Below are 24673 nucleotides of genomic sequence, written 5' to 3' on the forward strand. Positions count from 1 at the left end.
CCCCATGGCCCTCCTTAGCCCTGGCACCTGTCCTGAGAGGCCAGAACCTTCCCTGCCTGGATGAGGGCTGACTTCAGTGACAGTGCTGGATCCCTTCAAGGTTTGGGGTCCAAGGGGCTAGGGAAGAGGAGAGACCTACCTAGTGTATATGTCACAGGGAGGAGGAGGGTGCAGGAGACAAGGAAATGGGGATGCAGGGCTGGGTCATCCCTGTGAGGTATTCCAGGACCCTGATGAATTTCTAGTAGATCTGTTCCAAAGAACTCTGAGCAAGTTTCACAGCTAGAATGTTCCCTAGGGTCTGTCATACTAACATGGCAGCCTCCTAGAGGCAGGAGGCGGGGAAGGATGAGGGGCTGAGTTTGGGTTGAGAACTTCCCTAGAGGGCCTGTTGTTGCTATTGGGACTCTCCTCTAAGATTCAGGGAGGGTGAGAAGGAGGTGGCAGCAGGGGCAGGGTGGGGCCAGGGAGGAAGCCAGCTGGGGCAAGAGCCATGGTTCTGCCTGGCAGTGCGGGCCATGTCACCCAGCACTGAGGTGAGCATAAAGGAGGCGCGGCCCCTCATTACCATGTTGTTAGGTGGAGGGGTCTTGAAAAGTCCTGGCCTCCTCAGACCAGGCTCACATTCCCGGGCTAGGGTGTGCCCAGGAAGGGGGCTATGGATCTAGAGGGGGAGATCAGAGGCTGGGGAGCTGAGAAGTGTTGAGTCTGACCTTGCCTGGGGGAAGGTCAAACATCTCTCTCTGAATCCCCATCAATGTTTTGGTGGCCTTTGCCCAGATGCCATGGGAATGGGGCAGCTTTAGCACCTTGCCAGGGCTCTAGGCTTGGGCTGCTTTGAAACACTGAAGTTATTAACAGGCCCCCTCCCACTCCTCCCCTAGATCTGTCCGGAGCCTGTGCTGCCCTCACCAAGCTCCCCTCCCCTCCTCACACACTCACCAGAGAATCTGTCCAGGGGGCACTGTAGGCCCAGCTGCCCAGAAGATCTGGCTGGGCCTGAACAAGCCCTCCCTGACAGCCTCTCTCCCACCTGCCCTGTTTGCTATGGGGAGTGGGTGGTTCTGAGCTCCTTGGAGTTCCTGCTGGGGCCACCCTGCCTGGCTGGTGAGCAGGCTCTGGCCCCTGGGGAGGCTGAGAGGCCCCAGCCTGAGCCTCTCCTCCACCCTGACCTCCCCCATTGGGCCATACCTAGAGTGGTGTCCTTGCTGGTATCCCCTCATCCCATGGAGTGGGGGCTAGGGGCTGAAGGGACACAGGCAGCACCCAGGGATGGCATCTTTGTACAATGGGGTCCTGTAGGGCAGAAGGGCAGCCAGATCCTGAGGTCAGTACTGGGTTCTGGGCAGACCCCTCTTCTCCGCTCAAGACTACAGGAGCAAAGGGCTCTGGAACCTGTGCTCTGCCTGGCCCCGCCAGGCTCCTCGCTATTGGGGAAGATGCAGCCTGGGAAACGTTCATTAAGAACAAAGTTTGGAGAGTTTCTGAGAGATGGGGAGGAAAAGAGGGGGGGAAAGAGAGACTGAGGGAGGCAGAGAGAGAGAGAGAGAAAGAGAAACCCAGTGCCCAGTGTCTAGGGCATAGACTAGCATCCCCATCTCCCTAAAGGGTGTTGGTGAAAGGGTAGACATCAGGAGATGGGGTGGGTAGGGGCCTGGGAAATGGGGACTACACAAGCCCCTGTGCCCCTTAGAGCTTATATCTCCTTATATTCCAGGGAAGGGCTAGGAAGTAGGGCAAAGCTTCCTGTCTACACCCCTTGGGGACCTCTTGTCAGTGGCTTGGAACCCTCTTTTCCTAGAGCCCTCCACTTCTGACCCAGCATCTCCTACCCTGTTGTTGCCCCCATGCCCACCCCTACTGGTCACTTACTTGCAGGAGAGCTGATTGATGCCCTCGATGTAGTAGCAGACGCCTCCATTGACACAATAGGACTTGGCTGTCTCGTTGCACTTCCGGGCATGCCCCGACCAGGATGACAGGGTGGTGCTCACTGAGGGTATGAGAGACATGTGCCAGTGACCCACTGAGACTATCCCTAGGCCCCAGGAATCATCTCCTTCATGCCCCATCTCAAAACTGGAAGATGACCAGAGGCTGCAGGAATGACTGGGGAGGGGAGGTCTGGTGGTCCCTTCTAGTCACCAATAAGGCAAAGGAGAGGCCACCATGAGCTCTGCCCATTTACCCAGTGCAACCTTGCACCCAAGCTCTAGGCAAACTTCCAAAGGCCAGGAAGATTTTCATTCTTTTGTGGGGGGAGCAGGGTGAGAAGAGAGCAGGAACTGCTTCCTCTGCTGAATAAGGGCCCACCTCTCCCCTTCCCTGCCTGGCTGGCTTTCCAGGGGCTCCCCTGCAGGTGGTTGAGATGCTGATGTCTCATGTGGGGAACAAACACAGGAGGCGGTGCAGGAAAGAGACACCTACACCTGCCTGCATGGCTTGGGCTCTCATGGTGGACCAGGGAGTGGCTGGAAGGGAGCTGGGCCTTCAGGGGATGGCACCTTTAGGACACGGTCATTTTCTAAGATCTGGAGAGATGTTGGGGGTAGGAGGAACCCTAGCTTCTACTCTCTTCCCCATTCTCCAAGGGCTGGGCTAGCTCCAGGAATGCTTCAAAGGCTACTATGCCCCATCTCCATAAGCATCTGGGGTCTTCTCCATATCTCCCCACCCCAGAGAGCCCCCTCCTCCCTGACCTTATCAGCTGTTGCCCCTAGAGGGAGCCTCCAGGTCTTGGACAGCCCCAGCCATAAATCATGGGTTTCAAGTTGTTGGGGAGGAGACAGGGCCAGGGAAAGGGAAGGGGGCAGCTGGGATGCGAAACTGGGGGAGAGCAAGGCTGGGCCTTAAGGCTGCTAGCACGGACTGCACGTCCGATTGACTGGATTCATTTGAGAAATGAACATCACTGGAGCTCTGCTCCTCATCAGGGAATGGCATCCAGAAAGCTGGCTTCAAGTGAACATTCTCACCCCAAACATCAGTTTTAGATAATGCCCCATCCAATCCAGACTGGACAGCCAGAAGCAGGTCCTGCTCCCCTCAGCTCCCAGGGCCTCTCGTTCCCACCCAGCCCAGCAGTGGCCTCCTGAATGAGGTGGCCCAAGCTACCCCAGCTGGCCCTGTCTCCTCAGGGGTACTGGGTCTCTCCACTCCCCTCAGTAATAGGGGTGGAAGTGAGAGGAGTAGGAGGAGGGCAGGCACTCGGCACCCTCAGTGTTTAGACATGTGGGGAGACGGATGGAGCGCGGGGGGCCAGGAGTGTATACACAGCTCTGCTTCTGTATATGTCTGAGGAGCACGCTGATAAAATCCAGCGGGCAGGGCCGGCTTCACCGTCCCCTCCACATCATGCCTGCTGCTGAGCTGGCATCCCGGAGCCCCACCCCTGCTGAGGTCTCCCTCCTCGGCTCAACCCCAGACCCAGCTGGAACCCACGTGCTGGCTGGAACTGGAGACCTCCTGCTGATCTTTGCCCCACTTCTGGGTCAGTGAGACCCAGGGAACTAAGAAAGGGACAGAGAAGGGAAGCAGCTGAGGTACCATGCCTGCCAGTTGTAAAATCCCCTTGCTGGGAGAACCCTCGAGGTTGTCCTGCCCTTCATTTACATCGCACAGGAGAGTGGAGAGAGAGAAGGCAGCGAAGTGTCTGGCCAGAGTGCAGTGTGTGTTGCAACAGAGCCTCAGGGCTCCTAGTCCCTGGCTGTACATCCCCCCCATCAGCACCCAGGCTTGACAAAAGCAGACGAATGCAAGCGCAGTGAGGACTGCAGGCCTGGGCCCTCCTGTGGGTCTTGGCTAAGCCAGAGCAATCTCAGCCTGGATCTGCCAGGCCCAGCCTGGTGCCCTCTGCAGTTGCGGGTGGCACAGACTGCCCATTGCTGTGCCCATTGTTTCACCCCAGTCGAGTGAGCAGTGGACAGCAGGGAGGATGCTGGGTTGGCCGGGGCCACAGTTGCACACTTGGGATTCTCACACATATATGTCTGTGCTCATCGAGGCCTTGGGAGGCCAAGGACAACTCCTAAGGAAAGATGGGGCCTCCCCAGCCCAATGCATTGAGCCTGGGCTGCCAGCATCATGTTGTCATGGGGACGAGGCTGGGGCCCTGGGAAGGTAAAAAGGGAAGACATTTGGGGAGCCAGTCACACAGGGTGTGGGGAAAGAGTGACCACGGGTGTTTCCACCTCAGAAAGGCCACTCCTCTATAATGGCAGGGCCTTCCCAAGATACTGCAGCCCAACTCTGCCAGTGGCAAAGCCACACTCCAGGGAGATTTCCACATGGAAGAGCTGCGCTCACGCTGTGGTGCAGTTACACTGTTCTAGCACGCGTGGGCTCCTGAGGCAACGTGTCTATACACCCCTGTCAGCGTATCCATATCTCTCACTATGGTTGCCTGTGTTTGGAGAAGTGAAGGTGACATGGACTCTTCCTTTACACCTCCACGAGGATGGCTCACAGCACCCCAAACTCAACGAGTCCAAAACTGGGCTCTGCACCATCTGCCCTGCCCGCCTTCTTCCCCAGTCTTTCCTATCTCCGTGACCAAATGGCCAAACCAAAGAGCTAGAGGGCATCTCTGATTTCATCCTCCTTTATTCCCCTATAGCCATCTATCAGCAAGGGTTGCCATTTCCACTTCCTCAAGAGACTCCATCCATGTCTTGCTACCTCCTCCCCTAGTCCAGGCCACCGTTGTCTCTTTCTTCGATGACCACAATAGCTTCCTCTCTGGTCTTTCTGCCTTCACTCTGCCTTCACTCTTCATCTCCTTTACTTTGCAGCAGCCACAGTGGTCTTTAAAATATGTAAATTGTATCAATCTTTTCTATTATCAAAGCTCTCCAGTGGCTTCCATTTGCACTCAGAATAAAGCCCCCAACTTCTTCCCAGGTCTTATCTGGGCTTCACCACCTCTCCCACTTCATCTCCCATCTTTCTCCTTCAGTATATTTCAGACTACGCTGGTCATAGCTCTGCTCCTTTAATAAGCCAAGTAGTCTCCTGCCCAGGATGTTCAAAATACAACAAGTGTCTCAGGGAGGCCTCACCTGACTTCTTAAGCTGGTCAGGCCCCTCCCTTATTCCCTCTCTTAGCTTCATATACTTCTACTTATAGTTATTTTAACATAATTACACGACTAGGTGTGCAACTGTTTGCTTTCTTTTTTTCCCAAGACAGAGTCTTGCTCTGTCACCCAGGCTGGAGTGCAATGGTAAGATCTCAGCTCACTGCAACCTCTGCCTCCCGGGTTCAAGCAATTCTCCTGCCTCAGCCTCCCAAGTAGCTGGGATTACAGGCATGCGCCACCATGCCCAGCTAATTTTTGTATTTTTTAGTAGAGATAGGGTTTCACCATGTTGGCCAGGATGGTCTCGATCTCCTGACCTCATGATCTGCCTGCCTCAGCCTCACAAAATGCTGGGATTACAGGCTTGTGCCACCGCGCCCAGCCAACTGTTTGCTGTTTAATGCTTAGTTCCTTCACTAGAATGTAAGCTCCGTTAGGGCACGAGCTGTGTCTGACATGTTTACCCTGAACCCCAATGTCCAGCATGGTGCCTGGCACACAACAGGTGCTTAACAAATATTTACTGAATGAATGAATGAGAAAATAAATATCTTATTCTTTGGGGGAAAAAAAGTGCCCAGGGACTAGTCTGGTATTGTTGGCTGATAATGATATCTTTTTGGTAGATTAAAGGACTGTCTCCTTTCAATGCAAACATTCCAAAAAGGTCATTAGGGGAATGAAAATCAAAGCCACAATGAGGCCAAGCCCATGGCTGGCTCACCCCTGTAATCCTAGCACTTTTGGGAGACCAAGGCAGGAAGATCACTTGAGACCAGGAGTTCAAGACCAGCCTGGGCAATGTAGCAAGACCCCATCTCTATAAAACATACACACACGCACACACTCTGAGATACCACTTTCACTAGGATGGCCAGAATCGAAAAGAAGGATAATAGCGTGGTGGTGAGGATATGGAGAAATTGGAACCCGTATGCATTGCTGGTGGGAATGTAAAATAGCATAGCTGCTTTGGAAAGCAGTCTGGGAGTTCCTTTAAAAATTAAATATGGTCATCATGTGCTCCAGAAATTCCACTCCTAGGTGTATCCCCAAGAGATTGAAAACCTATGCTCACACAAAAACTTGTGCCCAGATGTCCACAGCAGCATTATTAATAACAGCCAAAATGTGGAAACAATCCAAATGACCCAAGAATCCAAACTTATGAGTGGATAAATAAAAGTATGTCTATACAGCGAAATAGTATTTAGCCATAAAAAGGAATGGAGTACTGATCCATGCTACAACATGGATGAACCTTGAAAACATTATGTTAAGTAGAAGAAGACAGTCACAAAAGGCCACATATTGTATGATTCTATTTATATGAAATGTCCAGAATTAGTGGTTGCCAGGGCTGGAGAGAGGGAGAAATGGGAGTGGCTGCTAAAGGGCATGGGGTTTCTTTTTGGGGTGACAAAATGTCCTGAAATTAGTGGTGATGGTTATATAACTTTGCGAATATACTAAAAACCACGAATTGTATACTTTAAAAGGGTGAATTTTATGGTATATAAATTATATCTCAAAAAATTAATTTAAAAAAGGGCCCAGGAGGGGTAAGCCCACGAAGTTTTGATGAACCGTTAGTGTCTTGGTGTGAGTTTATCAGGGACCCTGAAGAGTGACAGTGGCAGGGTGGGAGCTGCTGCTGTGGAGATGCATCCCCGGCTGCCTGCAAATGCAGCTGCTTTTCACCTTTGCTCATGGAGAAAACTTCTGCTTGTCCTTCAAGACTCAGGTCGAGTGCCCCTTTATCCATCGAGGCCCCTTTCCCTTTGATAAATTGCCTAACTTCCTCTCGTTTGTTAGAAAAGGCAGACCTTTTAGAGTTCGGGTTTTAGTTTCCTGCCATTTGAGGGACTTTCTTGGGGGCCAAGACTGTGACTCCCCAGAGCTCAGAGCAAGATCTTGTTGAATAAGCGCTTCTGAATGCGTGACTGACATGAATGTGCACCTGCGTGTGTGTGTGTTTTTAAACAGCCAGCTTTTGCGAGACTCCAGGTAAGAGACTGGCCCAGAGGCCTCTCCAGGGCTTCCATGGTCCTATGACACCCCAGGTCAAACCTGCCTGTCCTCTGGGGCAAAGCCTGACATCAGGGGCTGGTACAGCCACCTCAGGACATTCCCAAGCTTCCTTTCACCTGGGATGAGACATCTGTTTCTCTAACTCAGAAGTGGGTTGGACCAAGCTATTGTGTTAGCACCGCAAACTTCCTGCCGACTCCTCCTGCCCGCCAGTTCAGGAAGGCAGGAGCCTCTTGTGAGCTGGCAGAGCTCTGACTACAAGGAAAGCCTACTCTAATTTGTGGAAGGAGCCCTGGGCTCCACCTGAACAGAGCAGTAGCCACTCAAGAGCCAAAGTGATGCCCCCCGAGCAGCCTGCTGCTCCCCGATGGCCTCCCTGTACCCTCTTCTAGCTGCCCTATCCCTGTAGCCCTGGTTTCCCTTCGGCCTGGGCGGGCCAAACCAACCCACCTTGGGATGAGTCAGAGGGGGCAGACCACAGGGTGTGGTTGCTGCAGGTCTCATGGGTTCCGTGGATAAACAAGGAGCCTGGGCATCTCTGCCTGGGAAAACATCCCCAGCAGGGGCCTCCTGGTCCCCAGCAGTGGCCCTGTTCCCCTGTTCAAGGGTAGGCTCTTGCCTGCCATGGACTGCACATGGCAGCAGAAGTGGTGTGGTATGTGTTTGTGTGTGTGTGTACTGGTTAGGTGCACAGGATGTCAGCTTCAGCATCAAACTCAGAATCCCCGAATTTTAGAGGGAAGGGGGCTTAAAGATCATCTAGTTCAGCCCCACAACGGGAAAACCGAAGACTGGTGGGGTGAAGTGACTTACTCAGGGTTGCATGACATAGAGCTTGGACGAGACCAAATCTCCAAACTCTTTCCCCTGCTCCACCCTGCCGCTGCCCTGGAGGGTCAAAAGGCAAGAAGGCTGCAGGAAGCTGGGATTCCAGATATGCCCTCAGTGCCCCGCCCAAAGGTGCCATTGTCTGGTTCCTAAACTGATCAGAGCATGGCCTGCTGAGAGCTGAGAGGAGTCCATGTGTGGGAGGGGACTGCAGCTTATCTGAGGGGTCTCACCACCTCTGGCCACAAGCCCCAAGCCCTGTGCAAGAGAGAGGGCACTCCTTCAGTTTTCTGCACAGCAGCCACTCCCGCTTTCTCTGCTAACAGCATCCCTCCAGGGAAGTGCTTTTCCATGGAGTTCTGACCAGGCCATCACTCACAGTGCTCTGCCTCTCAGTAGCCCCTGTGCACACACAGACAGGCCAGGCAAAGATGGCCCCACCTTCCAAGCACAGTGACTGGTCAAGTGGGCCACATGACCTGGCAGGGTCAATCAGAATCCATCCTTGTGACTGTACTTATGGACACCCTTTTCTCCGGGTGGTGGGCTGGGATGGGGTAGATCTGGAGCTGTCTGAGACCATGGCCTCCTCTTCCCACCCCACTCCCCAAACATGAGAGAGGCCCATTTTACAGTAGGAAAGAATGAGGTCAACACATAGTGAGAGAAACTGTCTTGAGCCATCCTATGAGTTCTTGGACCCTTCCTCTGAGTTCTTAGATTCTGTCATGCCTGGGGCCAGTTCCACCTCTGAACTTACCAGTTTTATAAGCCAATAAATAAATCCCTTAAGATAGGTTTAAATTAATTCTAGTCAAGAAAGTCTTGACTAATAAAATAGGAAGGCCCCAAATCCAAAGTGGATCTGAGAATGTCTGACCACTATAGCAGAGGTTGCAGGTGTTAGACCCCAGACACATCCCACTTTCCCAAACTTGGGATAAGATGAGAGAAGTAGGAGCTCAGACACCCTCCCTGCTGGCAGTAAAGACCTTGGAGCAGGTTATAATTTCTCTTATATAATATTTACCAGGCACCCACTGTGAGCCAGGTGCTGTGCTAGACCCTGAGGCTAGGGTGGTAGACAGACTAGACATAGCCCCACAGAGCTCAGAGACTAAGTGTTTGCCAACTACTTTTACATCGTACAGCTCTATCATTAACTAGGTGTTTGACTTCAGGTGAAATATTTAATCTCTCTGAGCTTCTTATTATTTATAAAATATATCCTGGCTTTGAGTATGGGTTCACGGGATAATGTGGAGCTTGGCTCAATAAATACTGGCTATGATTGTAACTTCCAGGAGAAACCATCCTCCCTGTTCTCCCCTCTCCTGAGGCTCACAGATTCACTGGGGTGGCCACGCCCACAGAGAAAGTTCAGCAATAGCATGAGAGTTGAAGGCTAATCAAAGGCTAGAATTCAAGAGATGCCATCAGAGCATGGTTGGCCAAGGAGTGGCCCAGGAGTGGAGCCCTATAGCTGGGAGAGACGCTGCAGTGGGTTGGGATGGTCAAGAAGGAAGAGATGAAGCCATGGCCTCCTCTTTCCACCCTACTCCCCAAACATGGGAGAGGCCCATTTTACAGTAGGAAAGAATGAGGCCAACACATAGTGAGAGAAACTGTCTTGACCCATCCTACGAGTCAGGATGGCACAGGAGCAAGAGTAAGAATGGAATGGACAGGGGACTGACGGAAGTTAGGTTGGAAAGATCACTTAGGCCAGGGTGTTGAGAACAAAGTCCCTGTTCTGTAGTTCTATGGGGTGGGGAACATGACTGGATAAAAGCATCTTAGGAGGCCGCTGCTCTGGTTCAGGTGACTAGGGATGAAACCCAAGCCAGGGTTACCCTTGAGGTATAGTTAGAGCAGAAGAGGCAGGTGTGAGAAAGATCCAGAAAGAAGACTGGCAGGGACATGGAGACTCAGACTTATTAGACACAGTGGCAAGGGAGACAAAGGAGCACAAGGGGCTGGGAGGATGGGGTGTCCCTCACCAGGACAGGGAGACAGGGTCTGAACTAGGTTTTTGTCTGAGGGTCATAGGGCAGAGAGTGTTCCAAGTCGTCTTTTAGACGATGTTAGGTTTAGGGCATATTGGGAGGCTGTCTGGTGGAAATAGAGGCAGGTAATGACAGATACAGGATTATATTCTGTGATGAGCAGGACTGGAAGTGAACCCCAATAAACAGGTAGCCACATGGCACACTCAGTCTGTATGTGTTGTGGGGAGGAGAGTGATCTGTGGGATTTAAGGTACTCAAGCTAGAGTGGAGAGGGCACTGCCTGAGGACAGGCAGTTTTGGCGGAGAGGCAATCTCCCAGTCAAGGGAAAGAACCAGGGCCTGAGAGGGCAGTGCAGCAGGAAGGCAGCCTCTACCCTGAGGCTGGGTCTGCCACTGTAGAGACGAGAAGGTAAGAGGTGCCGTGAGGTCCTGACCTTGCAAGACTTCAAGGAGTGAGGATGGCCTGTCTGGGAGGAGTTTGCCCTCCCTGAACAGAGGCTGCCATCAGGGGCCCCAGGCATCCAAGCTGCCCACCCATGGCCCAGTGGAGATGGCTGCCTGCGCTCAGGTGCCCAGCAAAGCAACAGGCAATAGGCAGTCAGCTCGCACATGGCCCAGGCCTGCCTCTCCCTGCAGCCCCACTCCTGGCAGCCCAGCCTCCTATAATTGCCTTCTAAAAACATCCTTCCCCCACCCCCACCTCTTGATTTCAAAATATTTCGTTTTCAGGGTATTTAAAATGAGAGCTGGCGGCTCTTCCAGGCCCAGATAACAAAGCTAAACATTTATGCTTCGACTGCATTTCTCTGAATCGGCTGAGATCTAGGGCTTGATATGGCAGCAGCAGGAGGGAGGGGAGTTGAGTGCGAGATGGATCACATGCAGGCTCCAAGGGCTGGGGGGCCACTGGCCCGCCCTGCCAAACCCCTCTAGGACCCTTCCCTCTGTCCGGGCCCACCTACCGCTGTTGACGTAAAGCCGGCCCCGGACGGTGTCCTTCCCCAGGATGTTCTCGGCCTCGCAGACATACTCCCCAGCGTCCTCCACCTTCACCTTGTTGAACTGTAGTCGTGAGTTCTTTCTGGTTAGGGAGGGGATAAAAGGGGGAGAGGCGTGAGCCAGGGCCGGCTGCGGCTCCCCAGCAGTCACCCAGCAGTTGCCTCTCTCCACAGAGCCACAGTGGCCCTGCAGCTTAGATGGGAAGGAGATTCCCTCCGCCCAGAAATTTCTGGAGTCCAGGTGGGGCACGGAGTCCCTGCAGCTGCAGGGAGCCTTGGGCCCTTAGGACAACACAGGGCAGGACTAGTGGCTGCTCACATGTCCTAAATCTATGATCTCTCACATCCGCTCTTCTAGGGCTGGACCATCGCAACATTCTTCTGGGGGAGTAAAGCCAGGCCCTGTAGGAAGTCACGTGGCCACCTCCCTCATTCCCAGCTGCCTCTGCCTCTCCTGGGAAGTGGCAACCTGTCATTCTGGGTATGCAAGACCTGTTCCCAGATACCCGGGAGGGCAGCTGTCCTGACGGATTCCCATGGTGATGGTGCCCAGACTCCTAGTCCAAACCTGGGGCTCTCCCTTGTTCTCAAAATCAGCGCTGCCACTAAGGGGCACTCTGTGGCTTCTCCAAGGGGTTTTTGTTTCATTCATTCATTCAACAAATGTTTACTGGGCACTTCCTGTGTGCCAGGAGCTTGTACACCTTGGGGAACAAAAAGATCCTGAAGTTGATCCTCAGGGCCAACCTGGGTGTTCTCTTCTTACAGAAGGGAAAACTGAGTCCTACAGGGACTTCCTGACTTGCCCAAGGGCACTCGGCAAGGCAAAGGCAGAGGTATGCCAGGAGCTGCAGTTCATGAGGACATGGGCTATCTCTGAGAAAAGCTGGGGCTAGCCCTGAAGCTTTGCACCTAGTCCCTGCATGCTGAGAACTGTGTGGCCAGGAGTGGGTGGATCCCCCCAGTACTGTGACTCCAGGGCACCTGGCCTTGGTCCCCCTCTTCTTTCTGAAGCCCCAGCCAAACCTCTCCTTCCTTCTCAGAGTTTCCCTGCACCTACCCCAGGGTGCTTAGGCTCTGCAAGGGCCTGTTCACATCCCTCACCCCTTCCTCTGCCTCCAAGGGCCAGCATGAGCTCTGGATAAAGCCTGGGACCCCAGTCTGGCCCCCAGGAGGAAGCAAGAAGTAACATGGTAATTTCTGTACATGGTATGATCGCCTCCTCTTTTTAGTGCTGAATTAAAAAGCCAGATTTCCAGCCTACGTGTAGTGGGCTGGAGAGGTGGGAGAACACGAGGGAGGGCAGTAGAGCTATCATTGCCCTGAGCCTAGGGGATGTAAAACTGAGCTATGGAGCTGATGGGGTAAGGAGGCTGAGAAGAGGCAAGCAGATAGGCTGGGCCAGGGTCAAGGAGATGCAAACTGGCCCACAATCCCTACCTGGGCTGTCTCCACCTCTGATGGGGAGCCTCTTCCCAGGCATCCTTACCCCAAGGTCCTCCAAACAAGGGTGCTACAAGGTGGTCTTGTCTATAGACCCAATTGCTGTGGTGATGTCCTTGCTGATGCTGTGTTGAGAGCTGCTTAACTATACCATATTCTTCCTGGCTCAAGCTGGTCTCTGTCTCCTTGGCCTGGTGCCGGCCCACAACCCTCTTCTGTCAATTATAGTTTGTTCCCTTCATTAAAGAGAGCCCGGGAGGCCCCTCTGACTAAGACAGCATCTCTTTCCCTGCTCCAGCCAAATTAGACGCCACAAACTCCAGCTTCCCCAGGGTATGGCTTCTCTCACTTCCCTGTGCACACACCAGATTAGCAGGGAAGGGGGATCGCCTGAGGGTCCGGGGGTGGGGGTGTTGATGCACAAGGGACTCAGAGCCAGATTCTCCTTGTCAGCCCCCTGGAATTCAGAGGCGCTTCCCTTATACAGCATCATATGTAGCAGGATGTGGCAGAATGTTAAGGAAGGATTCCCCACATGCAGGCATGTGAGACCTGGAGAAGGGAGGCACAGGGCTCTAGGAGTGCCCCTTCCTTCTGAGGAACAAGAAAGAGGCGGGGGACAGAGACAATGACCCTGAGGCTTGCTGCAGATGTCCTAGGTTAGCAGCTGTCTGATGGTTTCATAGAAGCCGGCCCCAGAGATGCACACGGGGCTCTGGGTCCCGGCTAAGGGGCAGGGCTCTGAGGGTTTCTCAGCCCCTGCAGGAACTGGAGTCACCACCTTCTCCCTCCTCATTCCCAGCTCCAGGTGGAAGCCTGAGGATCCAGGACTCTCCTGTCTCCCTGGCAGGCCGGGTGCTGTGCTCTGCTCCTGGTGTTCCATCACATGCTGACCCAGGCTTGCCCTGAGATGGTGATCACGCCCTCCCCCCTCCCCCACCTCCCCAGCTGGTTCTCTGCTGGCAGGGACGGGATCTGGGCAGCTGTGTCCTCCACATTTTCCTCAGCACCTATCCCCCCGCCCCCTGCCTGCTCAAGGGGCCTGTTCCAGCCTGCCCCTCATAAACAAGGGAACATGCGATTCTGCAGGGAAGGCCCCGTGCCCAGGGTTTGGGGGGGCAGTTTGCTCCTGGCACCGGCAGGCTTGGGTGAGATGTTTCAGTGCAGTGGGCACAGAGACAGACAGCACCCTCTGAGGAGGGGTCTCTACAGGTCAACAGAGATGCCCAGACAGAGTGCGGCCTGAGCAGGGAGAGTGCCAGGAGGTAGGGGAGCCAGCTGTTGTGTGGGCAGACAGGACAGAGAACATTTTGCCAGAAAGCAGACTCTGCCGCTGCCCCTGGCCCCTCTACTAGGTGAGGTGTGTAGTGTACGATGGGTAGTGTGTGCAGGTGGCCGTTCTCTCTAAGTCACTCCGAGAGCGCCTTGGTCGCAGGGAGTCAGAAGTTCTGTATCATGGCCCACTCCTCCACCACTGACAACTCACTGCTGAGAGCCCAGCGGCAGAACAGGGAGAACAGGGAAGTTTCCAGATGCAGCAAATGGGGCAGGGCCCTGAAAGGTAGGGGGCAGGGGGCACACTTTAGATTCTTAGGGGTTCCATAATACCCAGGAGGAGAAGACCAGTCCCTGTTTCTGGATTCTTCAGATGAAACTGAGGCTTAACCAGGGCAGTAACTGGTTGAGAAGGCTACAACTATCCAAAAGGTCTCCTGCCCAGTCCCAGTGGGACTCCACACCCAGGAGAGGGGGGCTAGTCCTGCAAGATTCTCATCAGTTCAGCCCTCAGTGTAGCACTCTCTGTCAGGTCCTATAGGGGAGAAGGGGGTATCTGGGTACAGGGATCCAGGCTTTGAGGCTCTCTCATGCTGGAAGGAGAGACAGATCCCTCCACAAAGCAATGAAGCCATGTCTAAGGCACCATCGGAGGGGACAATGAGAGCTGCCTAGAGGGCTTAGGAAGGTGTCCCAGAGAGATGACAGTTAAGCTGGGCCTTGGAGAGCCTTGCCAGGGACAAGCGAGGGGAGGAAGGCTGCCAGCATAGGGAACAGCCTGGGCCCAAGTCCAGAGCCACGAAAGGAAAGACCAGCGGCCGAGAGTGTGGCAGTGTGAGGAACCTGCATGGCAGTGACTTGTAGGCCAGGAAGAGGAGTCGGAAGAGCCCCAGGGCTGTACCTGGCATGCAGTAGGCTCTCAAGCTCTGTCTTGAACGGATGATTGAATAGATATTCCTGTTAGAAAGATCATTTCCCGTCAGGCACTCACAGGGGTCAGTGACTCTGTGGACCTCTAGAATTACAAACAAACTGGGTACATAAGCCACATTTTTTTTTCCTGAAGAAAAGGACAAGGCGTCTACCAGATTCTATAGTAGAAGCTAGACTAGAGACTCATGAAGGTAAGTTTTGTTTTGTTCACTGACATATCCTGAGCCTCTAGCAGAGTGCCTGGCACATAGTTGATACTCAATACAGATATGTTAGATTCAGAAATGAATTCTCAGAGGGGCCTGTGGTCCAGAAAATGTGGGGAGTGGCCAAGAGTGGGACAGAGGAGGAAGGCTCGAGGCAGGGAGGCCAGATAAGAAATGTGCAGGAGGAGGGAAAGAGGCACGACCCCCTGGGCAGACGACAAGGGGTCAGGGGTTGAGCAGCAGAGAGTCTGGCTGAGCCACAGGTGAGAGGGGAACACATGAGGGAGAGAAAGGACTACAACAGGCAGGGGAGAGGCCAGATTGGGCATTCAGAATCAGAAATGTCTGTGAGGCATCTCAGGTGTGGTATCTAGTGTCTCTCTGGCAGCATGGGTCTGGAGCTCAGGTAAAAAAGCCATCGTGTCTGGATATGGAGACTTGGGGTCTCAGATTCTTAAAGCAACAGGAGAAGGTAAAATCACCCACAGGTGGAAAGGAAGGAAAGAAAATAGTGAGGCCCAAAGCTCAGGAAAGTTCCAGCATTGATGGCAACTAAGAGACAGTGTCCAGATTCACAGCAGGATCAGGAGGAGCACCACAGGGCCCGGGGAGCAGGCATTCCCATGCCGAGGCTGCTGAGAGGCCTAGAGGCCTGGAGGCCTGAGCCAGGAAGTCCAGAGATAACTGGGGTTTCTCCGGGACCACAGCCGTCGAGAGGTTGGGATGTAATTGAAGGGCAGATTCCAGCAGGTCAAAGAGTGAGTGGAGGATGAGAGTGTGCAGTCAGTGGGCATGAGGCTAGCTCCCTCAGTGACTTCATATGGTGGTGGAGGGCGGAAGTGAGATGGGGCAACCGCTGGAGGGCCAGGGGAGCAGCAGTGTGGAGGGACAGCATTTGAGGAAAAAAGTCACGGGCGTGGGTTTGTTGGTAGGGAGAGAAAGCTGAAGTTACCAGAGAAAGGAGTGAGTTGGTGGTACCAGGGCTCTGTGGGTGTGTGTGTAGTGGGGGGGAATGTGCGGGAGGGAGGGTGAGTATGAATGTGTGGCACCAGGTAGGGTGGGATGATGATAGGCAGGTTGTAGACATGTTTGGGAGCCATGAGGAGGGAAAGGGGGGCTCTCCTGACTTTCATCACTGCAGTGAAGTAGGGGAGAAACCATCTTCTAGAAAGAAAGGATAGGAGGGAGATGGGACCCAACTGCCCCAGCTCCAAGAAGCCTGCCCATTCTCTCCAGCTTGGAACCAGCCTTGGAAGGCAGTGAGAAGGGGTGGGGTGGTCTCAGAAGGTGGGCTGGGTGGGCAGCCAGAGCTTCTTGCCAATGCTGTAGACAAGGGACATATAGAACCCCCTACTCGCCACTGGCCATGGCAAGTTCCTTAGGAAGCGGCATTCTTTCAGCCACAAACCTTTGATCTAAGCCAAACTCTTCCTTAATTACATTCTGTTTTCTGCCAGGATCATTTTCTTGAGTGATCAGTTCTACTTCTGCTCCCCATTCTTGGAAGGAGAATCAGAGAACTGGAAGTAACTCCCAGTCCCCTGACTCCTTCATCCTCTTTTACAGATTCCAGAGTCTGAGGGCCAGAGGTAGGGCATGGACATCCAGCCCCACATGGCAAACCCAAGCAGCCTGCCCAGCCCTGGCCTCCTACCACTTTTTGTTGTGGGCAGGCTGGTGTGCTCTAAAACCATCCTAATTTGCATTTTGTGTGTGTGGTGGGGTGGTGAGGAGGAAAATGACAGCCAGGAAGGGAGTGGTTGTAAGCTACTCTGGGAGGGAGGGTAGAAAAGGTTTGGGAGCTCCTCAGCCAGAGAGGGAAGGCCACTAGGTCCCCGGAGCCAACAGAGCAGACATCATGTAGAATGCCTGTTTAGCTGGCAGGCAGGGGTTTTCCCCCTTGCTTCTGCTTGAGAGGCAGGAGAGAGGTGGTGGGCTGCCTTGGACTACCAGCTTCTCTGGTGCCAGAAGCCCCCTGTGTGACCCACCCAAGATGGAAGACAGACCATCTTCCATTAGCCTGGGGACTCAGGGAACTTCTCTGATTCACTTCCCTGGAGCACTGATTCAGGATTAAAGACAATTCTCATGTTTTAGGGGGAAACCGTCTGAGGAACAGAGTTCTCCAACACCAATCAAAGTGTTGCTCCCTTTTCTCTTACCTAGCTCTGTGACAACTGACAGCTTGCTAAGCTGAGAAACCAGCCCATCATGTGTGACCTCCCAGAGGCATTCTGGAGTAAGGGTCTTTCACCAAAGATTGCCAAATGATGGGGCTTTCAGACGCTGCAGCAGGTCTTTCAAGAAGTTTTAGAGATGAGCAGGGTCTTCCACTGATCAAGCTGACTGTGACAGTCAAATTGCCTTCAACTATCTAGAGAAGTTAAAGGCTTAATTCTTGTCTGTGGTCTGCAAGACCCTGGGCCACCATGACCAGAGGGTCCCCGAGCTGCAGGAAGAAGGCTGGGAGTGGCAAGGAAGGGGAGTTTGGAGAGGGGCTGGGACTGGTTCCATGGGTGAGTCTGGGGGCACAGCCCTGGCCTCTGCCCAGTTCAGGCCACTCCTTCTCGAGAGGAGGGAGGGCAGCTGGTTGGACGGAGGACAGGCTGGATATTGCTTACCTGCCATTGCCATATTTGATGCGAATGTCTCGGCTGCGGTTGAGCTCCTTGCCATCCTTGAACCAACGGTAGGAAGGCTGGGGATTACCGGCTGCTGCCTCACACTTCAGCGATTGCTTCTCACCCACCTGTCCCGTCTGGCTCTTCATCTTCTTCAACTTGGGCCGGGTGGCTGTGGGTTACAAGGCAGGTAGGTGAGCACGGTGGTGGTAGGGGCAGTGCCAAGCATGAGTAGTGGAGAGTAAGGGCCACTGTCTTTGGGCTGGAACTGGGAAAGGGAGGAGTGATCCTGAGAGCCATCCCTCCTGGTGTCATTTCCTAGTTCAATTCAATAAGCATTTACAGTGAGTCTGTGATGACATCAATGTAGTTATAACTTATGGAGAGTTTCCTTCATGCCTTGAATGGTATGAAGCTTTACATTAGCTTATGAAACCTTCACAATAACCCCATGAGCTCACAGCAATGGTTAAACCCACTTACAGATGGGGAAACGGAGGCTCAGAATGGTGAAGTCACCTCCCTAAGGGCAGATGATGGAACTGGGATTCAAACACAGATCTCCTTGACATCAGTGCTCAGGATCTAAAATCATGGGTAACAAGCCATGGGGCTGTACTGGTGGGCTCAGGCCCAATCACGGATGCAAAACTGCAAATGCCAAGCTGAGAGGCTGTCCCCATTTTTCTTAAATGCCATTCTATTTCCGCATGCCCCAGTCTCCCATGCTTCACTTCCTTGCTCCTCTCCCCACCACCAAAATACAAAACAAAACAAAACACACACACACACACACACCCCCCCCAAAAGAGAAAGTACTCTGTTCTCAGGAAGGTGAGGCTAAGCCAGTGCTCGTGCTGAGGTGTATAACAATTTCCAGTGGGATAGTCCCTTACAGGATACACAAAGCCTTCATGCAGGCTCTCGTTTGGTCCCTGACCTTTGTGAGGCAGTGTCATACTGACACTGATGGTGCAGATGAGACTCAGAGAGGTGAAGAAACTTGCCTGAAGCCACATAGCCAGGCAGCCACAGAGCTGCGACCAAAGCTCAGGTATCAAGATTTGCCACATGTTAGGCTGGTAGCAGGATGGTGTCTGATTTTGTGGTCTCATTTCTCTCCGTGAGATGGTTAAAAACCTTTCAGTAGCAGAAGGGAGGGTCTGTTGGAGCCAGGGAGTTGTCTGGGAACTGACTGGCCCTGTCTCGGCCATTGGTCCTTTCCCTAGCAGCTCAGAGCGCTGACAATGGGCCAGAGCTGGCTCTGGAGAAAGGCAGGCAAGAGGGCCTGGCTAGAACAGGGGTCCTCTCATTGAACTTCACCCTGAGCTGCTGCGTATACGCAGGGAGTAGATGAGAGGGGCACAGGGCACAGAGGAAGCACAGAAAGGAAGCCTTTAAAAATGTATGACGTAGGCTTACGCAATGATTCTCGTAAAATAATTTTGTTCATTTTAGAAAATTAAAAAATACAGAGGGGTGAAAAAAGAAGAAAACAAAACCATCCTTTGTCTCCATACCCATAAATAATACCTCCCCTCATTTTTAAACAAAATGGAATCAATGCCATTTGTGGATAATAATAACAATAATAGCTAACCTTTGTTAAATTCTCTCTATGTGCCAGGCTCTATGTATTCTTTCGTTTAATGAAACAATGTAACCCATTTGCCTGGGTGTTAAATATTAATAATAGCATTTCCCAAAGTGAATTCTATAAGCAGGAGTATCTGGAGAGATGAAAACAGATATTACTTGAGAAGAGGGTTCCATGGGAAAATGGGTTTGGAGAGCATGTGGGTTAAGCATAGTTAAAGAAGTATCTATCAACTTCAGTATCGTTCTCTAAGTGAGGGCCTTGAAACCTTTTTTCTTGGAACTCTTGGTAGCATTTCAAGGAAATGAAAGTTATGTGGAAAAATTCTATAACTTATATGTGTATTTATTTGTGTATATATATATTTCAACAATGATTCCATTGAATATATATATATAAACATATATTTTGACAGATATTAACATGATTCAAAATTCAAGAAGTGAAAAGGGGTATATGGCTTAAAAAACAAGTCTCTCTCTAACTTCTGGCCACAACCACACAGTTGTCTTTCTAGGAGATAATCAATCTTATCGGTTCCTTTGACCTCCTTTCAGAAATATTTTATGCATATACAAATCCTGCCCCCCCCCCCGAGTATTCACACACTCAGTTTTTCTTACAGCATCATTTTTCATGGTCGCATAATGTCCCTGTATGGGTGTATCATCACTTATGTAACTGATTCCTGTGTGGAACATTTAGCATGCCCCCTCCACCTTCCCATTACAAACAACCCCAAAACAACATCCTTGCAGCTTTATCTTTGCACGCACCCCATGTATACTGCTGTATGGGGGAGGATGGCTCTAGACTCAGGCTGTCTGGCTTTCAATCCAGACTTTGCTACTTATTAGATTTGTGTCCAAGAATTAACTTCATTCATTTGCGCCTCAACTTCCTCAGCTGTAAAATACAGGAGATAAATAATAGCTCTTACCTCTTGGGATGATGGCTGTGAGGATTATATGAGACAATGCATGTAGAGCCTGGCACATAGAGAGCATTTAACAAAGGTTAGCTATTATTATTATTATTCACAATTATTTCCTAAGGCGATCTTCCTAAAAGTGGAATTGCTGCGTCAGAGGGTACGCAATCTTCCTCAGCTTTGTATATTGCCAAATTGCCCTTTGGAAAGGTTGCACCAATTTGTGCTCCCCCCAGTGAATGACAGTGCCTGTTTTTTCCACACACTCACCAACACGAGGTATTATCATGTCTTTAATCTTTGCCAATTAGCTAGGCAAAAGATAACGTCTCTTTGTTGTTTTAATTTGCATTTATTTGATTACTGATGAGGCTGAACATTTTTCATAAGTGTATTGGCCCATTGTATTTCTTCTTTTTGAATTGCCTGTTCATGCACGCAGTCTGTTTTTCTATTGAGTGCTCATCCTAGTGATTTGTAAGAGCTTTTTATAAATATTAAGGCTAGTAACCTTTTGCTACAAAGTTTTTTTCCCCTCAGTTACCTGCTTTTTTTTATATTGCTGGTTCTTCTTCTTCTTCTTTTTTTTCTTTTCTTTTCTTTCTTTCTTTTTTTTTTTTGTTTTTTTTTGGCACCCAGAGATTCTGTGTGCCTCAATCTAACAATCTGTTGGACTTTTTGGAACTTCATTATTCTAAGCGTGACTGAAATCCTGCCTTATCTTCCTTCCCTTACCCACCTCCTTCCCTCCTGCATCTGCTCTGGAGTCCTCAGTCATTGCTTATGTTAGGTCTTAACCCTGGATGCTAATCGGAATCACATGGGAAGCTTTACAGGTCAGGTACCTGGGACATATCCTAGGCATTCTGAAGCAGAAGCTGTGAGTGTGGGTTCGGGTTGTGGGTTCTAAAGGGCTCTTCAGGTGTGTTCCTTTATTTTCGGAAATGTAACATACATTCAGGAAAGTGCACATATTATAAGTGTATAGCTCAATGACTGGTTACAAACTGAACACATATGCACAGGTGGCTTTGCACTAAGTTTGGGTTGAACCTGGTGATGATCTAACCTCTTGGTCAAGTGGTGACTTCCAACTAGTCCCTTCTCCTTTCTTATGAACTGGGGACACAACACAGAGAGCTCTTCTCAGGTGCTAAAGTTTCCCCTTACCCCACTTGGAGTGTGTTGACTTTTCTTGCAACTCAGAGACAAGGGAACTGCCTGTCTCCACCACCATGAGCCACTTCCCTCCCAACAAGACAGTGGGGGATGGCGGTGGCAGCTGGTGGGAGGAAGCAGGGGTTACTCTACCACCTTGGTTCCTGACATGAGTTCCAGTGCTATATTATGCACTGAGCCTGTGGCCACTGCTTAGTGGTGATGGTGATGGGCTAGGGGGACGTGTTACATAGAGACTGTTCCCAGAAACAGTAGGCATGGCCCTAATTCAGAGGGCCTGAGGAACTGAGAGCTCCAAAGTAATCGCCGGCCACCAAAGGAAAACACAGGACCGCATTTCAGATCACAGGGAGCCCACTCCATCTAGTGAGAACCTTGTGTGACTCAGTAGCCATTTCTGGATAGTCCACTCACTTCAGAACAACCCTATCTAGTTCACCTGTTCCTTATTCATTTGTTCAGTTCATTCCAAATGAATTCATTCATTCATTCAACCATACCAAGAAATAAGTATCCTACTATTTGGGAGCCTGAATTTTAGTGAGGGGGACAATAAGCAAAACATCAACAGGAAATATGAGACAGTAAAAAAAAAAAAAAAAAAAAAAGCAGCTGGATAAAGACCCTAAGGTGGGAATGAGCTTGATGAGTTCATGGGGCCAAAAGAGGCCTATATGGCTGGAAGATAGTAGAAGATGGGCAGGGTGTGAGGGGAGCTTGGAGAGGTAGGCAGGGCCCAGGTTGACATGGGGCTGTGCAAGCCAGGATGAAAAGTCTGGATTTGTTTTGTATATTAAAAAAAAACTATTTATGTGCCTAATAGAAATTTTTAAATTACATATGTGGATTGCATTATATTTCTATTGGACAGCCCTGGTTTAAAGGATGACAAAACAAAAATAACCATACACTTGAATCATGCCACTTTCTTTACAAAGAGTTTTCTTTTATAGCTCTTAACGGTTCCTCAGAATCATCTGTGATGCTAAAAGCCATGCCTCCTGCTCTAGCAGCTGCAAGTCCTGGTCTTTGCTCACAGGCAATCCTAGTTTGCAGTGATTTGAAAGTTGAAAGCCAGGGTCAGGCAAACCTTGTAGGAAAGTTCCTTGGGGTCAGGGGGCAGTGGCAGCAGCTCAGGTGGCAGGAAAGAGAAGAATGTACACCAGATGGCCTTGGAACAATGTCCTCCACATCCGCACTCCTGGGCCTAGAGCCCTGCCAGGTTTTCTGTGGCAAAGATTGAGGTGACCTCCCCAAGATGGCCCTGGATTGGTTTTGTAGGTGTGCTGGGAAGGCATTAGAGGCTTATAAGTTGGAGGATGACCTGATCTTACTTTCTGCATATTAAGCTCATTCTTATCCTGAGCCACCATCCTTTCTCTATGCATCCTCTAGCCATTGGATCTAGTACCAGGCCATGGGGTCGTGTGGGATAAGGCTGAGGGGCTGTTCGCATAGCAGACATTTGTGCATCCAGAGACAGCTCTAACGGGACCTCAGACATGACTGGGCTAGATCAGCCCCTCACCTAGACACCCTCTCTGAGCTAGGTCTGGTATTGCCTGTTTCTCTTTTACAGCCCAGAGCCCACACTACAATGCTAGTGTATGGATATAGAGATCATCGCACCATGTCTCAAGAATGTCTTGGGGCCAGAGCTGAACCAAGCAGAGGAACAGGCTTCCTGGGATGCATGGGATCTGTCAGGGAAAGAACTGAAGCAATGCAGTGGGCAGGCATTTATCCCCCATTCAGTCGACACTCTGATCCCTACCGCTGCCCCTTCCCCACAGATGGAGGGGTAGGCAGCAAGCTGATGGACTACTTGGGCCCTTGAGTATTGAGCACCTCTCCTTTCCCCTGTTTATTGAATGCCTGCTATGAGCCAGGTTCTGTTTTTGGCCCCAGACAGAAATGATCCAGCTGTATATGGAGTAACCACCCTCTACTCCCCAAAGAGTTTAGCTTGTCCCCTTCTGTTGTTGTTTTGTTACATAAGAAATTTTAGTTGTGAAAAAATTACACAAGTAAGGAAAAAGAAAAACACATTTAAATCAATTCAATTACCAACAGAGAGAAAGCCACTGTAGGCATTTTCAAATGTCTTCCAAAAGACTTTTCTCTCCAAAATGCTTTATATCCCACTTTTCTCAGTCAACATACATTCAAAACATTTTTCCAAGTCTAGAATCATTTCAATAGCTGCATAATATTTCATTGTTCAGATGAGCGTATTAGGTTGTCTCCAATGTTCTGCTAATAATAACGATATTGCAATGAATTTCTCCATAAATTCAGCTTTGTGGCTGAAGGGAGGAGCAGCAGTCCTGGGGATTCATGCATACTTTCTCATGCAGAAAGGGGACCCTCAAAGGTCCAGCACACAGAAGAGTGGACAGATGAGAGGCATCCAGCAAAAGCAAGAGGAAGTTCTGTGTGCACAAGAAGGGGGAGAAAGTTCCCAGCACTCTGCATCCATGGCCATTACTGACACCCTGATCCCTGCAGCAGCTCCTTCCCCAGAGACGAAAGGGGCAGGTGGCAAGCCGATGGCCTACACAGGTGTTTGGGTATTGGGCAGCTCTTCCTTCCCCTAAGGTTTCCTCCTCAGACCAAGCACCCTCTGCTGAGCTCCCATACTCCTTGGGTTTTGGGGGAAGCCCAGAGGCTACTTCATCCAGTTCTCTTCCTCCTGGGGCAAGGGTTCACTGGAGTTGAGGTGTGAGGATGTGGGAAGGTCTCCCTTGGCAGCTTTATAAGAACAAGAAGAAGCTCTCTCAAGGATGGCCCAGGCCTCCACAAAAAGATTTTCCTCCAGGACGGGCTCCATAAAACTTTAGGACACCTCCCCATGGTTGCCATGAGTTGGGCCACAGGGTATCCGGTAGCTTCTGCTTCCTATCTCCTGGTGCCAAGCCAGGGCTTCTGGCCTGTATCTGTTTGACAGGCCATCCCCAGAAAGCTCCTCATTAAAGATAGCGACAACAGCAACAACAACCAGGACTGCTCCCTTCCCACATCCCAGCCCCGAGGCCAGGGGGTGCCGCTGCTGCCAGCAGCTTAACCTCATTCCTCTCGGCAGTGGGCGGTGGGTGCGGAGCCTACCCAGATCTGAGAGCAAGACAGACGCTCAGGACATGGCTGGGTAACCCAGCCAAGGAGGACCTGGCTCTGCCTTCCTCCCGGCACCCAGCGGGCAGGGGCAGCAGGCTCTTAAAAGGGTTAATGATCCTCACCTCATGACTAAGGCTGAGCAGTTCCCTTTGCAGGGCAACACCTGGAGACAATGTGGCCAGCCTGCCTGGCATCAAAGTTTCCCACTGTCCTGCTGCTGGCCAGCTGCGGGCCAGCCCCCTTCCCACCCCTGTCCCACCCACAAAGTGACTGCAACCTATTGGAGGTTAATTACAGACTCTAAGTTCAAATGAGAAAGAAAGAAAAAAAAAACCCACTAAACTAAAAACACAGCTGGTTTAAGTGGGCACCAGCCAGGCATCCTACCCATGGCCTGCAGAAGAACCATTTCACACTCACAGGACAGACT

At 51.3% G+C, this 24673-nt stretch overlaps 1 protein-coding gene across 3 annotated transcripts in view; it reads right to left on the reverse strand.

Moving 5' to 3' along the window:
• NRG2 (neuregulin 2) overlaps positions 1-24673 on the reverse strand; it is a 203125-nt gene that overhangs the window by 23665 nt on the left and 154787 nt on the right. For all 3 annotated transcript variants that reach the window (XM_024247543.3, XM_024247542.3, XM_054556628.2), the window contains exons 2-4: positions 17423-17594; positions 10909-11027; positions 1873-1993 (exon numbers count right to left, since the gene is read on the reverse strand). In XM_024247543.3, coding sequence (XP_024103311.1) covers positions 1873-1993; positions 10909-11027; positions 17423-17594 — 412 coding nt within the window. The remainder of the gene's footprint in view (positions 1-1872; positions 1994-10908; positions 11028-17422; positions 17595-24673) is intronic.

This window comes from Pongo abelii, chromosome 4 (genome assembly GCF_028885655.2).
Source record: "Pongo abelii isolate AG06213 chromosome 4, NHGRI_mPonAbe1-v2.0_pri, whole genome shotgun sequence".
Classification (NCBI taxonomy): Eukaryota; Metazoa; Chordata; class Mammalia; order Primates; family Hominidae; genus Pongo; species Pongo abelii.